A 17,308-nucleotide genomic window follows, 5' to 3' on the forward strand; every position below is an offset into this window, starting at 1 on the left:
TGTTCTTGTTTCAGCATTTATGTATTAAAATATTTTACATGTTTCTGTTTCAGTTTTAGCTCCTTTTCTTCCCAGACTGTTCACTTCAAGAGGCAAGTCACATCTCTGTTAGAACTAATGATTGACATAGCTCAGTCAAATTTAACAGTTTCCTAATATATTGTGAATCTCTGGGTAATACAATCAAATCCACTGTAGTGACTTGATATTACTAACTTTTGTCCATTTCTTTTCCATTTATATTTCCTAATGCTGCAGTGGGGCTTTTAAATACTTAGGTTTTCCCTTAAGATCCTAAGAATTTAAATTTGCTAACAGTTTGTCTCCTGCTTAGTAGGTGATTATTTCAAAATGAAAAATCTGTGGATGTGTTCTAACATTATAACCTTGCATTTTTACAAGGATATAAGGCAGTAGATCTAGTAGATATGCTGTTTTCTTTTAACAAAGTTTGTCGTTTGGGTTGGGTTGCTGGGTTGTTTATTTCAGAGCACTGATTTTGCATTAAAATAGGTCATTAAAAAAATAAATGTTGATCTACTCAGGTTTTATGAATTCTATTTTTTAGGAAGATGTTCTCTTCTCTTTGTTCTGAAGGTGCATTTCACTTCATGAGACTTGTTTGTGTGCATTTGAGAGCAGAATTTAGCCTTGACGTTTTTGAAAGAAACGTGTTCTTAACTGGAGCACATTTCATCTATTTTGTCATAGAGCTGTTGACAGCAGCAAAGATACCCCAGCCAAGCAAGGGATCCTTGATAGAATCTTTTGCTACTCTTTAAAAGAGTATTTTCTAGAAAGAAAGAAAGGAAATAAAAATAGGAGGATATGATGCTTTGAGTTATTTTAGGAAGACAAAGGGCTTTGGCAGGCATCTGGTTACTTGCGTGGGCTCAATCAACTCAGAAGCTGACTTCCTCATCAGCCACGGTGAATTACAGCCTCACAACACTTTTGCAAGAATAAATACATGTTATTTGCTCCATTATATGAGCAGATTGAGCAACTCATCCAAATAAACGCAAGGAAAACCACTAACTGCCTTTAATGAATTTTAGTCTTACTGTATCATAACCTTCAGTACAGAATCTTCCCTTCTCCTTGGACATCTGCCTTGAGGTGGAAGAAGCCTCCCCCCTAGTACAAATAGGCCAGGAATTTTTATACAGATGCAGCATCCCAGCACTGCCATAACTTTTAGCAACTTTGAACTTCAGAGTAGAAATATTTCTAGAAAGCAGCACTATTACTGATAAATGAGAGCAGATCTTCCATCTGAGCCAGCACGAGTAGCAAGTCCACCCCAGTCTGAGGACTAAATGTGAAAAGCCTTCTCTCCAGACTTCTTGGGAGTCTGCTCAGTTCATTGACTTACTGCCCTGTGCTAAGGAACACACTAGGTCAGGGGGATTTGACAGCTTGTATTATTATTAATGAGATATAAGACCTTTCACTTCCAGGTCATCTGTTTGAAGTCCAGACAAACATTATCAACATCTGTTTTGTGGCCTATGCAATATAAGCCTTTTGTCTCTTTTCAGACAAACTAACAGAAATTATCATAATTTTGACCAATTTCCAAATGAAAGCATTCTAGATTATGTCATTAGAGAGAATTGGAATAGTGCCAAAAGTTGTACTACATAGAGTTACAATTAAAGTTGTATAGCAGTACAAAAAGAAAAATTAAAAAATATAAATTATTTAGCCCATGGGGAAATTTTCTATTCCAGGTTTTAACAAACAGCTCATTTAAATTTCTGAAATTATGTTGAAGTCTTGCATAGGACCAGATGCAGCAATGAAACCACTAACGCATCAAGGAACTGCACCTAAAGCCACAAAATCTTGCAAAATAAGTAATTTTCATGGAAAACATATATTTTGACTCAACTTCAGATGTATAATACACATTTAAAATTTGTACCCATACATTTTGAGTTATGGTAACACTTCTTTTGGCCGAAGTCTAACAAGGATTTTCTTTACAAGAGTTGACCAGTGTAGACAATCTCCGGAAAGCAAAGCTGTTTGAAACTTACCTTACTTATTCCTAAGGAGTAAAGGAAGACCATATTTTATTGAGTTTTCTTCTGTTGCCATTCTCAAAATTTTAATAATATATGAAGTATTATTTCTATTGGTTTTGTTAACAGACTAAACAGGTAGACAAACAGTAGATTTTCTTAATGAAAAAAAGAAAAAACACAACATAAACTTGGGCCTCTACTGAGAAGGCAGATTTTCAAATTATGAGATTTTTCAGGCATATAAAAATAATGTATTTGAGGCCAACCAGAGAAATTTTTGTTGCATTATCTGCCGTTAGAGTAATGGATTGAAAGAAAGGACCAAATAGTATTGCCATTGTCTCCAGCAGTGACCACAGCCTACTCAGGACATTTAGGGATAGAGGAAAAGAATCATCTTCATCCTTCTCCCTCCTGGAGAACAAAGCACAACAGTGGTTCCAAGGGTGATCTCATCTTTCCTCTCCAACTCTTCTCCTCCTGCCCTGGTGTGTGCTCTCCCATGGAGCCCTGTTGTCCATCACATTCTCTCCTCCTCCTGCAGAAGTTGCCATCCACATTCCAGTGGCTCTGATGGTCTGGAGTGGCCCAGAGGGCAGAAAGCAACAACCACAAGGGAAACCCAGCAAGTACCATAGCAAGTACACAGTGGAGCTTCCTAATAATTCTCTCTCAGCCTCTAATAGCTTGTACTTCTGATACTTTTTCCTTCCTTCCTTCCTTCCTTCCTTCCTTCCTTCCTTCCTTCCTTCCTTCCTTCCTTCCTTCCTTCCTTCCTTCCTTCCTTCCTTCCTTCCTTCCTTCCTTCCTTCCTTCCTTCCTTCCTTCCTTCCTTCCTTCCTTCCTTCCTTCCTTCCTTCCTTCCTTCCTTCCTTCCTTCCTTCCTTCCTTCCTTCCTTCCTTCCTTCCTTCCTTCCTTCCTTCCTTCCTTCCTTCCTTCCTTCCTTCCTTCCTTCCTTCCTTCCTTCCTTCCTTCCTTCCTTCCTTCCTTCCTTCCTTCCTTCCTTCCTTCCTTCCTTCCTTCCTTCCTTCCTTCCTTCCTTCCTTCCTTCCTTCCTTCCTTCCTTCCTTCCTTCCTTCCTTCCTTCCTTCCTTCCTTCCTTCCTTCCTTCCTTCCTTCCTTCCTTCCTTCCTTCCTTCCTTCCTTCCTTCCTTCCTTCCTTCCTTCCTTCCTTCCTTCCTTCCTCCCTCCCTCCCTCCCTCCCTCCCTCCCTCCCTCCCTCCCTCCCTCCCTCCCTCCCTCCCTCCCTCCCTCCCTCCCGCCACTTCCTTCCTTCCTTCCGCCACTTCCTTCCTTTTTATCTCTCTTCTCTCTCTCTTACACTCTCTCTTTCTTTTTCTCTCTGCCTGGAGGTGGCTAAGGTACCTTAAGCTTTGCCATACATTACGCATTTTCCTTTATGAAAGTATGTATATCCATGTGCACACACAAATAGGTAAATTAAGTAGCAAACATAAAAGTTCTGATTGAAAATAAAAAAAAGTCTTAATATTTCTCCTAGTTTTTCAAGCTTTCAAATGGAAACTCAAATGGAAACTCTTCACTGAATTCATCATGCACTACTAAGTATTTTTTTTTTTCATTTCAAACTTCATTATTATTGCAAATTAGCATTCAAGATAGGAATTTCATTGGGGCAGTTGCTTGTCTGGAAAAATGACAGGAATGTGGAAAAAGAGTGATTCCATTTCCCATTCTCTGATAGATACGTAACCACACAAGCCTTTTACTTCCAAACATGGAAATTTAATTCAACCAGATTTTCGTAGTTTCTGTTTTTTACGTATTCAGATTTTGATCCTCAAGTCTAAGTATAAAAAAAGAAAAACATATTTGTATGAGTTTAATTTGGAGTATAGATTCAGGCATAAACTGAAAACAATTATACTTTTGATATGTAGTTGGCTTTCACACTGAAAAAGAAAAAGGCCCACAGTTTCTATAGCATACTATTTTTAGACAGCTCAGTGTTTATTCTAATCATTTTTTCCATATTACTATCCAAAATATCTTAATATTTTATAAGGTGGTTGTCAGTCACATATGATAGTGCTCCTAAGCACAGCTTTGAAGAACTCTTCTCTTTGTACCTTAGTGCAGCAACTCAAAGACTGAACACCTTCAGCTTTTAAAATGACAACCAGATTTCCTGCTTTCCAAGCTTTAAAATTAAATCAGTTCAAACTCTGTTGGATTGTATTTATGAGTGGCTCTGAGAGTGCTTCATGTTTTGTTACTGTCCACTGATAACAGTCTATTTAATTTGTTTTTCCATACATTGCAAAACTCTTTTTTTGAAATTTCTAAGGCTGCAAAATTAGACTACAGTGGAGCCTATGGCTCCATAGGTCTGTAGCTTCTCCCTTTTCCTGATGTGCTACACCCTGGATGGAACTGCTTAATTCATCAAAGGTCAAGCTGATGAGCTACCTGATATATAGGAGACTGCAGGAAGACATGCCTAGACATAAGGAAACTCCACCATTTTTCATCTTATTTCATCTTCATTATGCAATTGGTTCCCATGCAAAAATCCATTTATTCTTCATAGAAACATATTGGGACTAACCCACCATAGATTAGTTGAAGGAATATATTCAGAACTGTATTGACAGCATCTATGTTTAAACTAAGCACTTTCCTTGACCTTTGGACAGGACTTTTTTTGCCTTTCTTTTTTTCCTTTGAAGCCAACTAGATCAGTCAAGAAGGCATTTTGGTTAGTCTTGGTTTAATTAACCAGAACTTGTACCAGAGGAGGCCTCCATCCCATGCCTTTAGCTCAGCTTTCTAAAGGAACAAGGTTTATGTAAGCACCCTCTGTTAGTCTCTGTCTTTGTAACTTCTGAACCTGGAAGCCATTTTGAACAAATTTTTAAACAAGAGTAAAGACCTGAGAAGCAATAAAATTCCAGCAATGGAATCAGGTCGGTAAGAAAAAAAGGCTGAATGACAGAGCCTGTCACATCACTTCTCCTTTCAATAGGTACCAGAGGATGTTTGTGGAAGAGTCTTCTGAATTACCCTAACTGTGGGAATGAAGTACATGCAGCTAGCTAGCAGACTCAGTTGCACTAGGGTTGGCTATGGTGTGGTTTAGAGATACTCATATTTTCAGAAAATTTTGAAGTTAACAACTGCTGCATCCCAAATGATTTTTCCAAAGATACCTGTCAAGTTGTATGCTGAACCAACAACCTATATCTTTATTCCCACAAAAATATAGGAGTTACTATCTATATAAGATAGACCTTAAAATATCATGCGCTATCTGAACATAAGATTTCTGTTCACTCTGGTCTCAAGAAATACAAGAATTACAGTTTATCTGAAGAGCTCTTCCATAATGGAGACTGGAAGGAATGAAAGCTGAAGGGCTTATTTCCTTAAATTCCTAATCAATTGAGCCCTATGGGCATGACAAGGTACACAAACTGGACTGTATAAGATACCTGTCAAGTCTGGTTTGCTCAGACTGGCATCTGGGATTTGATCCCTTGTGTTCCTGACTTGTTAACTTGAGTTCCTGTTTCAGTGGTATACCATTATAGCAGGCTTCTCTCTCTGCTTTCTCCTTTCTTTTTTAAATGAACATTAAGCATGTTCATGTTCATTAAGCATTTTGAACGTTAAATATACTTTTCTAGGGTGTATTTTTTCTGTTACATTTTGATTAAATAGCTAGCTATAGTGGCTCTCACAGAGAGAAAAATTGTTACTTATGTGAGTGTGTTCAGCATCACTTAAGGTTTTCTAGGTTGAAAAAGTATCTTAAGTTTTACCTGAGAATGAGAAGGGAGCTAGTGCAAGTCCTACTGCATCAGTGTAGAATACTCACATCTGGATGCACTGATTAACAATCAAGTTCTTAAGTTTCTAAACCATCTTAATTTACACAGTCCTTCCAAGGTATAGCTTCAGGCAGAGCACATTGTATGAATCTAATTTTGAAGTGGCAAATGTGTGCATTGCAGTAGTGAGGTCCCTATCCCAAATATTTACATTTCTGGCCAGGTGTAAATAATTAGGGGGAGTCTTGACTCTTATTAATACCGGATCATCTGGCAGGTTGGCACTATGACACGTCCTGGAAAAACTCTAAAGCCATGTAAGCCATTGGGAACCTCAGCACATTCAGAAGTTCTCATGTGTGCCACAGAGTAAACCTGACTTTACCTGCAAAAGGGAGTAAAAGTTGTGTTTCTGTCACTTTGGGCTGTTAGACACACAGATAATTGTTCCACAGGACCTTCAGTGGTTCAGTAAGACTGACTTTGGTTTCGTGTTGAGTTTGTCTTTGCGTTTTCTCTAACTGTTCTATTAAGTGGTTGCTTCCTATCACCTTTAGAACAATATAAAGAAATTGTTATTCCTAGAAATATTGGGAGGCATGTTTTCCCTCAGGAAAAAGTACTATTTAATATTTTTCTTTTAATGAGACTCGAAAGGTATAGAATTAAAATAATAATTATTTACCCGTGAAGGTGCATACTTAATTCAAATGTATATGTTTGAGATAAAATTACTTTTTTTCTTCTCAAGCAGCACTATATTTAACTATTTTCACAATCTCATCAAAACTATGTAATTCTTTCTTACTATTTTATTCACAGTTATAATATGCAAGACTGTTTTTATTTACATTTTCTTTTTAATCAAACACATTTGCTTGCTGTTATGGCAACCACTTAAGAGAATTGAATTGCTGTAATTGTTTAGTCATTGTTGTTGAAAAAGACCATTTAAGTTGATCTTTGATGTTAGTAGTAGTAGTGTTGCATGCTTTATGGAGGAAAAGGGGGAAAAGTGGGGAAAATCTTGAGTATCAGGACCTATCCACACTGGCTATGGCATTTAAACAAACAAAAAAAAGTCAATCCCTCTCTCACAATATGAAACATGTGATTGTACAGGGGTAAAAAGCCAACAAAATAAGCTTGGACACCTCTGAAAACAGGAGAAAATAATTTGGGATATTATTCAGTGGTGGAAGAGAAAACCAAGATTATAGTAATATTTAGACTTAGATTCTGGGTTTTGCATTTAAAAAGTTGTGCAGATTATTTTTAATGAAACTGTTGAAAGTAATGAGTAAAGGGAGCTGTGTATGTACATTCTTATAAGGGCCTTGGCTTGAGTGAAGTTACTGCCTTCAAGTGTTCGCTATAGCAGAGAACAAATTGGGGGCAGCCATCCTCATGTAAGTGCAATATATTTACTGCAGAAATCTTTTTAAAGGGTAGTTTGAATCAAATTTAGGATGACAATGGGAACAAAAATAGACTAAATTCTGTGAATTGTTTAGGAATTTTACCTTGTTTACTTGTTATTTACTTGGCACTGCATGTGTTATATTAGATGTTAATTGGTTGAAATATTTTTCAGACTAAAGAGCTTTTCCCAAAGGATTCTGGTACCTATACCTCTTTCTACTTCCATGATATGTGACTTTCATTCCAAGTAACTGAAGTTTTTGTGTGCTTGTGCATGTGTTACATCTGTTTTTTTTAAAGTATAAGGATTTCTATACATTTCAAATACAATTCAGTGCCAGATACACCTGGCTTTACAGTTAAAGTGCTGAGGAAATTTCAGTTGTCTTATTTCAGTTATCTTGTGAGTAATTTTTAGTTATTATTCCTATTATCTAAAATTCTTGTTTAAGTATCATATCAAATTACAAAATGTAATTTATGCAAACTATTTTACTTAGTAAAAGTATTGGTTTCAGTTAATCTATGTTGAATACATGTACATGTAAAAAGATCTATATGTTTTTTCTTTTAAACCAGTATCAGTTAAAAATTAAGTATGCCAACATCCACCTGGTTTTTTTCAGAGTAATTACCAGTAGGTTGTAAAATTAAATTGGTTGAGCTGATTGGATATGTTTTCAAAGTACTTGTCCCAGCTAATACATTTTTGTTTATGGGTAATCACCAAAATTTTATTTTAAAAGTTAGACTTCTAGGCCTGCAGCAGGTAAATGTCTTTTTTCGTAATTCAGCATAGAAAAGCATTTTCCTTACCCTCCTTAGGAGTAATTGTGCCCAATCTTCTTAGCAGATCTACCTCCAGTGTAATTTTCAGGCTCCTGAATGTAACACGTGTTTAGCTCTTACAGCTAAAAATGACAGTTTATGAAAATGAAAATATTTGAAATAATAAGTTCAAAATGCTACTCTTTAGCAGCTTTCCTTAAAAGGTGTAATTTTACTGATATTCCATCAGCAGATAAACTTTTAAAAACCTAATGGAACTTTTCACTTGCCTTGATTAGCTTTACTTGAAATATATACAAGAGCCAAGTTACAAGAACAGGGAATGAAGTCTGTGTTTAACAAAAATTCCGCAGGGGAGCAGGGAAGTTACATTCTGCTTTTATTCACTGGGACCTTCTAATTTCACAATTATTTACGTTTGGAAAGAAAATATTATTTTAAAAGGTAGATATGTGGTAGAGTTTATTTTAGAAATGTAAATCACATGGGCTGACCACAGGGATCGGGCAACAGGGAAAAATTACCATTTGAACAGATTGCTAGACCTGTGTGTCTGAAGTGATTTCTGGGCTCGTTTTAAGGCCAGAACTTCTCTGGTAGGTCTCTGCCTTTCTGCTGCGGTCGCCCCGATAGCTCCGGAGGGGTTCGGTAGAGGCAACGAACCCATCCTTAAAGAGAGCTGCTTTTGCTTAGAGTCCCAAGAGGCGACAAGCGCCCTAGACACGGGTTCCCTCCGCAAACGCCGGCTTGTTGGGCGAGGCGAGGCAGCCACAGGTTGGCTTTTTCCCGGAGCGGGAGGGGAGCGCCCTCGGTGCCGCCCGCGGTCCCTGCGGCAGCATCCCCGGTGCCGCTGCTGCTGCGGTGCCGCTCCCCGGGCCTGGCCCTGCCCTTCTCCGGGGCCGCAGCCGCGCTGGAAATGAATATTTACATCCCCTGGAAAAGCGCAGCTCAGCACCGCCGAGGGGCCGGGCGGAGGCTGGAGCCGAGGCTCGTTATCCTTCCCGAATGCGAATGAGCCCGTCCCGCGGCTCTTGGCTCAGGTGTGCTCAGCTTTTGTTTCATTAGATTATCAATTGGGCTCGGGAAGGAGATCCGGAGCTTCCCGATAGCTCGGTGCCATATGGAAAATCTGGGCTATTTTGATTATGCTCTATGTAAACATTTTAATATCGGATCCTTAAAATCCAGAGACTGTCCCAAAGGGGATTAAAACATAATCCTCTCTCTCTATAGCTGTAGTGGATTAATTTCGTATTCTCTCAGTGGCTGGCTTGCTCCCTGAAGGCTACAACAAAAAGACTCAGTGCTCCTTAAACATGCTATGGAATTGCAAGTTGTAATTGGAGATTTCCAAAGGACAAGTGTAAAAATGAAACACTGCTAATACCGATTTTTTTTTTTTCATTTTGTGCTTTAAGAAAAGAAAAAATGTGTAAAGATATTTTTAAACTTAGTTTGAACATCACCTTTCCTGAAATCCCATAATGTGACCGCTATTTATTTTGCTTTATGGGGTTTTTGGGGGATTTTTCTTTGTTCGTTTGTTAGTGTGGGGATTTTTTTTTTTGTTTGTTTGTTTCTGTTTTCGTTTTTTTCCCCCCCCAAAAAAAAAAAAAAAAAAAAAAAAAACAAAAAAAAAAAAACAGGAAAACCTTTTCTCATCTGGAAGGTACGATAATGCTTATTCCTTGTCGCATTGTGATATCTCTGAGATGTTTACCTTGCAACAAATCTAGGGCGTCATTTGAGTAGAATGCAGGGCGATGCCAGGGTACCAGTCTGGGAGGGAACTCGGAGCCTTTTCTCGGGAGGAATAGAAAGCCAGAAATCCCCGATTTCCCCTGCCTTCAGGAACGGGCTAAGAAGTGACTGTTCCCTTTCCCTCCACATTCACCCCTGCTTTTGCAGCTCTGCCCCCTGCTCCCGTCCGCCAGGGCACATCACCCGCGAACCGGGGCGCACCATTGTCTCCGCCTGAATGGCAGATTACAGGGTTTGGCCTTTTGGCCATTAAATAGCAGTGGCTTTATTTTTATTTTAGCCACACAACACCAGGGAAAAAGAGGTAATTGGATTAAATTGATGTTCTTCCTTCTGGGATTCAGCAAAGCCCACAAACGCCTCCTTAAAGTGATAGAATATCGGGTCGTTTCCAGGACGCGTCTTTCCAAGGCGCTTTTCTCCCGGCACAAAGGCCTGTGAGCCCATCACCCTGCGCCGGGCCAAGTGTGCCCGACAAGGGACAGCGGAGGGCTAGGGCGCTCTGCTGGAGAGGGCAAGTGCTTCTGCAGGGCAGGGAACCGCCGGCTGCACAAACCCCCCTTCTGTAAACACAAAGAAAGGGGGCCTGGGGAATAGAAACCCAAATCCACTTGTAATCGTACAAGAGAATCGGGCGTAATTACTTGAGCAACCTAGATGAAGATTGATGAGGCTTTAAAGCGGCGTTTCGGATCGATCCCCCTGCCCTTTGGAGCCTCCAGCCGGGCTTCCCCGGCTCGGATCGGCTCCTTTCCCACCGCCAAGGGAGGGAGAGAAGATGGAGGCGAAACTGGGAGAGCAGCAAGGCAAGCCCGGCGCATGTGATTCCGATCAGCTGACTGGGGTCAAGAGGCTACCTCGGTTTATTAGGAGATGGAAAACAATAAAATGAAAGAAAATAGAGTTTGTATCAATATTATCCCGTCCGCCACGCTGGGCTGCTGAAAGCTGTCACTGAAACTGTGCGTTTTAGCTTCCCCCTGTACGCACAGCAATCCCTGCCTTCCTCTTTATTTATTTTGCAGCGTAAATGACAAAATATTGAGCAATAAGGGCTCAAATTGGGTGTTACAGTAAAGTAAAGCATTAACAACATGACAGTTAGATGCGCCGATACAGGAGTAATTTGGGCTAAGTGAGTAATTTGAAGTGCTGCCTGCGAGCGCTGGTAGTGCAGTGTGCGGGCAGCGCCGGGGAGGAGGAGAGGGCGCATCCCAGGCGCTGGCCCCGGTGCAGCCGCAGCCCCGGGCCCGGCTCGGCCGCCCCAGCGCCCGCACGGCGCTGCTGGAGGGGCGAGCGGCCGGGAAGGCAGCGGGAGGCTCACGGCTCTCTGCCCTCTGAGCAGGGGTGCCCTTATTGCCAGGGACATTTTTAGCTGCGTGTAACAGCCGAACCCTGTTTGGTGCCTCCTGAGGTGGTCAGTTGGCCAGTTTCTAAAAGGCGCATCAGTCAGGTGGCGTACCCAGCTTCTCAATACTGGAGTTTTATTGTTTAGGTGTCAGATGCGTGTTTGTACACGTATGTGGCTCTGTGTGTTTATGTATGTATATACAAATTATCCCACAGGCTTTCGTGGTTAAATCTAGAAGAATATTTAATACATAATATTTTCTTCGAAGCAAGTGAGCTTCCTAAGCACGGCCACTGTCAGCTTTAACAGAAGATGGCATTGATATTGAAGATAAGACGGTGAAAAAGCGATCCTCTTGTCTTTTGGATTAAAGAAGGGTTGTTTTGATTTTTGTTTTCCTGAGTTAAAATCTAACAATTTGCGTGGAGAAGGCTGCCTTTTACAATAGGTGTTCCCCATCCCATCTTTTCAATGCCCGTGAAAGCGTCTCGTTAAGGAATATATTTGAGCGAAGTATTGTTGTAGTAATTTTAAAAGGATAAGCGGCAGCGAGTTGAAACAAAAATTATCGTGCCGTAAATGTATTTAACGATGCCAGCCTTCATGTGCATGGGGTATTGAAATAGGTGACAAAAAATAAAGAAAAAAAAAAAGGGAAAAAAAAACCAAAACCCAAACAACTAAACAAAACCCCCTGGTATTTGGCGTTACTTGTCCGAGTTGAGGTCTGGATCTAGACTTAAAAATAATGTCCCCAGGGCTCGCAGGGTCAGTGTGGCGGGCAGGGGCTGCGGGCTGCCCTGCGCTGCGCCCCCGGCCCGGCCCGGCCGCCGCAGGGACCCCGCGCTGCCGGATCCAAGCGGGGTGGAACGAGCGGCCGCTATCGCACATGAACAGTGATAGCGTTAACGAGGAGCAAAAGGGCATGAAAAGAGAGGGGACCTTCTTCTAAGAGGCAGCTGTTTTTCACCCTAACCCCTCTGAATTTCGCTGCTGTGATTTATCTCGCAACCCCGGAGCTCACAAACTCGCCTGTGCCCCGGCCGCGGAGTTCAAAGCGCTGGCCGCGGGCAGGAGGGGAACGAACACGGCGTTTACAAACCGGGTTTACGAGGGGGCTCGCCGGGCGCTGGCTCGGCCGAGGGAAGGGCCACCGGGATGGGCCGGCCGGGCGCCTCCAACCTGACGCCGCTGCCCTTGCCTTGCAGGCCCCGTGGTGCTCAGCACGCCGGCACAGCTCATCGCCCCCGTGGTGGTGGCCAAGGGGACGCTCTCCATCACCACCACAGAGATCTACTTCGAGGTGGATGAGGATGACTCGGCCTTCAAGAAGATCGACCCCAAGGTGAGTGCGGCGTGCGGGCGGGCGGCGCGGTCCCGGTTCCCGTTCCCGATCCCGGCACACGTGCGCCGGGGCCGCCCCCTCATTCCAAACTCCGCTCCTGTCTGCCGCCTTTCGCTGCATTAAAAAAAAAAAAAAAAAAAAAAAAAAAAAAAAAAAAAAAAAAAAGCGCAATGTATTAATGATGTTAAATCCTCTATTACGGCAGCGTACGCGTTTTCCAGCAGCCTTTCTCGCGGTGCCTTTGTATGAACGTGGTCAGATTTAGTAGTTAAGCCAATTGCTCTGAAATCCCTGGAGGGAGCAGCAGTCCTAGCCCGCAGCCTTCCCGAGACACAGCAGAGGGTTTTACGCCTTCCGAGGTTCTCGGAGAATCCCGTTATTTCAAAAACGTTAGTTTCTACGTAAGAAAATACGGCGCATTTTGTTAAACACTTTGTAACTGCTGAAATGAAAGTTAATGCTTGTTTTCTAGGGGAGAAAAGAAAATGGGGGAGGGGGGAACAGACATGTACCGAGGAGTTGGTTCCTGGGAAAGCTATGTTTTTTTCTGAAGTCATTTACTACTACCAATTCCCCAGCGCCGCCCCACTTCCCCCTCCCTTCCGTGAAAATCTCCAGCGGAGCCGCACCGAGCGGGGAGGGGTGCGTGACTTGAGCGGAAACCTTTGCGTGGCTTTGTCCCCGCGGGAGCGGCGCGGGGGATGCCACGCGGGGCAGGAGGGGCGGACAGAAGGGACGTGTCCGACAGGGCGCTCCTCTCCTCTGCGTGTCTTTTTATTCCTATCGCTCTTGCTTTATTCCTTTGCTATTGTTGGAAATGTTGGAAGAGAGGAAATAGGAGAGGTACTTTTACAAAGACCTTGGGGTTGGGGTTTTTAAATGCAGAAATATTATAAATAGTTTCCAAGAAAACTCCTCGTCTGAATATGTTTGCAAGGAAGTGATTTCTCTTGGGTGAATAATTTGTCAAATTCGGAACTTTCTTCGCAGTGCCGGGGTAAAAAGTTTCTGTCAGAATCTCTGGGTATAACAGTTTTGCTAAAGTGCACCCACTGGAAATAGCTGCTAGTGGGTGTCACACAGGAGATCGGCCTCTTTCAGCACTTGTTGACTATTAGGATCCTAGTCAAAATCCGCGTTGTTAATTTGCTTTTTGGTTTAAAAGCCATTTTAAAGAAATGCACCCTGAGAGGGACCAGGCAGTGCGGTGCAGACGGGCGGCTTTGGATTGCATGCAGTTTTGTAAGCACACACATGTTATTCCCTCTGAATGCCCTGGGAGCTGAGGGGCTTGATTTCTGGGAGTGGAGCTGGCAATCTTATCACATTCGTAACCGATTTGTAGGTCAGAAGTAATATTGTTGTTCACTTTATTGGTGCTGGCTCTCACCTATAAATTTTATTTTCTGCTTTATTAGTACCTGCACCAAATTGCTAGTTGTATCAGGATCACTGCTTGCAAAAAACACTGCTTCACAGATACCTTGTGTTTCCTCGGCTTTGTTCAAAAGCCAGCAGAAACACAAACAGCACCGTATAATAAACCCTTCAAAACAGACTTCTTTCCTGACGGCTGAAAAAGTGTAACTGTATTAATAAGTACGCTGGTGTCTGACAGCTGCTGATGGTGATCTGGAGCTAAATTCCAATATGCTTGTACAACCAATATTTCCCTATTCTACAAAACTATTCCAAATGCCAAGTCAGGGCTCTGCCCTTAAGTTTTCTGCTTTACAGGACCTAAGCAACTATCCACAGAAAGGAAAAATCCACAAAACATAGCTGCCTCTTGTTTTTCAAGTGAAAAACTTGATCCGATATTGAAACGCTTACCCATATGCATTTTACTTCATTTATTAGCTTGTAATTAAATAAATCAGCAACAGAAATTAAAATCTAAATCACAAAAAGTAATTATCCAGTGTATTTCAAGTGCATTTTCAAATATATAATTCCAATATTCAAGCGTTATTATATAAGCAGAATCCAAATTTCTTTTGAATATATTTAAATAACATTTCAAGTATATTTATGGAATGTTAGAAATAGAACAAGCAATATATATGAAACGAAAAATGTAAACTTGTTAAGTTCAGACACTTCAAAAGACAATTAACAAAAGTACCGTGATAAAATCTACCTTTTTAAATGGTATCTTCTTTTTAGCAGAAAATGTCCTTGAAGTATCCAAAATGGCAATTTAACTTCTGTTCACCAAATCACAAAACACCAACATCCACAATTTCAAAGACAATGTGAGATCACAATATTTGATACAAATTAAAAGGTACATTAGGGTTTGTTCAGGTGGCATATCCAAATAGCTTTTACTCACAGAAGGTTTACATAAAAATACGGGGTTTTGTTATAATCCGTTGGTACCGTTTTTAGGCAGAATGGTCACAATCAAATTACGGCCAATTTTCATTTCCAGGTAACACACTTTCATTTTTTTTCTTTCTTTTTTTTTTTTTTTTTTCTTTCTTTCTTTTGTTTTTCCCCCACGGGGAACTGCAAAACTGTGACGAAGAGGAACGATGCTTGCTGTTCTCATTTGCTTTTCTTTGTGAAGAGCCTAAGCTATATTCCTTTTTAAAAGAGAATATTATTTGCATTGTCAAGTGGAAATATATGACTTTTCAAACAGGCATCTTAAACTTCATCGGGAAATTAGCAGATTTATCGGTCAGGCCGGTTTTATAGTTACCCTCTAAAGTTTCTCCAAACTTTTCGGGTTGGTTAGTATTTCCCTAGCCAGTCGCCACGTTTGTTTGGCCGCGTTTTCCAGGGCCGAGTGAGGTTTGCCCTGAAAGAGGTCTAAGTTGGGCAAGAAGTAGTGCGGGCACCTCCTGCACTGGAGGCACGAGATGAGCTGCAGTAAAATCCCGTTGAGCCGGTCCCCCAGGCACGACTCGTCCCAGTCCGATTCGCGGGGATGCTTTTCGCATTCGTAGGAAACCAGAGTCTTCATGTGATAATTATTCAGGGGCTGGCCCGGCAGCTCCAGGTGACGGTCCCGTAAGGTTTTGAGGATGGAGAGGCATTTCTTCCTGCAGCCGCCCATCTGCAGTCTGTTCTCAGCTTCCGCGAACTGCAGCACCCAGGCATCGCTCTCGGCCGAGCTCTGCTTGCCGGCCAGAGAGTGGCACTCCTTGGACAAGAGGTTGAAGCCTTCCGCCTTGACCTCCGCCACCCGGTTGGGTCCCGGCCAGGGGATGTGGGGAAGCGGCCAGTGCGCAGCACTCCGCGGCCAGATCCCCGTGCACTTGAACGCGGGAGTGATCTGCACGACGTACCGATCCCTGATCCTCAGCTTCACCTCGCTGGTGTCCGCCACCATCTTTACCACGTCTCTGTAACTGCACTTATCCACGGCTTGAGCCACCAGAGTCTGGAATCTGGACCGGATTTTGCGAGCGGAGAGGTAGCCAGACGCCGTGATGAACTCCACCCAGAGGGACATGCTCCTCTTGCGCCCGTCGCTTAACTTTAACACAGCGCAGCCCGGCAAGGAGCCGTCGTCCACGAAGTTGAAAACCCCCATTTGGTTCAGATACAGCACGACTTCAAACTCCGTGGGGGAGATGACTTCCAGCCCCTCGTAGCGATTGTCCATCTCGTTCAAGGAACTGATGAAGCGAGGCTCCTGCACCTCCACCTCCTTCAGCACGTCCGACACCACTTTGCAGACTTCTCGGATCGTTTTGGCGATTGCAGCTTTCCTGGCTTGGCATTTCTCATTGTAGTATTTATTCAAATGATACACCAGCTTGGCCTGGGCCGCGATCATGTTGGGGCAGAGATCCGGATTGTATACCGGAGTCTCGCAATAGGCTGTGGGATCCAATGCGGCTGCTATGGCTGGAGCCAACTTCAGAGGAGAAACAGGCTGCCGCACTCTGAAATGTAACAAATGTTTTTCAAAATGCGCCGGGGCTGCTGCTCCTCAGATGCTCTCTTCCTGCTTTTTTAGATCAGCCGTCTTGAAGTGTGTGTGGCGGGGGGGTGAAGGGAGGGGGAGCGGGAGGGGGACTGGAGGGGGCGATATTTTTCCTTCCCCTTTTTTTAAAGGGTCCGTGAGTGAGAGGAAAGCATCGAGAGCAGCACCTTTCCCAGCAGCAAGAAAAAACAAAAGTTGCACTGAGACACAGCGAGGGTTCCAGTAGTCAAAATAATAAAACCTCTTCGTATTTATTTATGTTTTCCCGTAGTAATCACCGTGTGTGTGCAGGGCGGTTAATCAGATGGTGGAAAAAAGTGCCGTGTGTGTATGTCAGAAGAAGCTGGCTGTTGGTTTGTATAAGAGCCCAGATGCACTCGTGTGGAAATTATAAAGGCAGGGCCAGGCAGGCGGGCGGCCAATCGCCACTGGGCTCGTCACTGCAGCCTCTTTCAGCTCGAACCCGGCTAATTAATCCCTCTCTAGGAGATAGATATGTATACACAGCCACACGCACACACGCACACGCAGGCACATATAGGAAGGTAGAAGGTTACCGGCTAGAAAGCCGCCCCGGTCCTCTGTACACTCGGAAATCAAGAGAAATCTCTCTCCTTTGGGTGTAACTTGAAGGGTATTGACGTTTCGAGAGGACTTGGCAAAACTGTGCCGCTCCGTACTGAATCCCTGCGTGCCTCCTCATGGCCGGGACGTGAATGCAGGTGTATTAATGGGCATCCATCAACTAGGGAGCTACAGAACGGGCTCGCTCCGGCAGGGGCACAGGCGTAAATTCATTAACCCCTCTCGGCGTCACATCACGCTGTCCTTTTCCTCCCGATAGTTGTCTGTAACTGCAAGTAAGAAGTAGGTTTGGA

The 17,308-nt window shown here is 42.9% G+C and overlaps 2 protein-coding genes across 12 annotated transcripts in view; one reads left to right on the forward strand and one right to left on the reverse strand.

Moving 5' to 3' along the window:
• Positions 1-17,308, forward strand: part of NBEA (neurobeachin) — a 454,524-nt gene that overhangs the window by 293,300 nt on the left and 143,916 nt on the right. For 6 of the 11 annotated variants that reach the window (XM_063149163.1, XM_063149164.1, XM_063149166.1 and 3 more), the window contains one exon: positions 12,354-12,490. In XM_063149163.1, the coding sequence (XP_063005233.1) occupies positions 12,354-12,490 (137 nt within the window). Of the gene's footprint in view, positions 1-53; positions 93-12,353; positions 12,491-17,308 lie in introns of all 11 variants that reach the window. The other 5 variants (XM_063149159.1, XM_063149160.1, XM_063149161.1 and 2 more) reach the window with 1 other exon arrangement.
• MAB21L1 (mab-21 like 1) lies at positions 14,960-16,464 on the reverse strand. The gene has a single exon (XM_063150484.1). It carries the CDS (start codon positions 16,278-16,280, stop codon positions 15,201-15,203), a length of 1,080 nt encoding a protein of 359 aa, XP_063006554.1. The 5' UTR covers positions 16,281-16,464; the 3' UTR covers positions 14,960-15,200.

This window comes from Melospiza melodia, chromosome 2 (genome assembly GCF_035770615.1).
Source record: "Melospiza melodia melodia isolate bMelMel2 chromosome 2, bMelMel2.pri, whole genome shotgun sequence".
Lineage (NCBI taxonomy): Eukaryota > Metazoa > Chordata > Aves > Passeriformes > Passerellidae > Melospiza > Melospiza melodia.

Bases quoted from the DNA above. Each gene is read 5' to 3' on its own strand.
- MAB21L1 (XM_063150484.1), bottom strand. From the start codon at position 16,280: ATGATCGCGGCCCAGGCCAAGCTGGTGTATCATTTGAATAAATACTAC.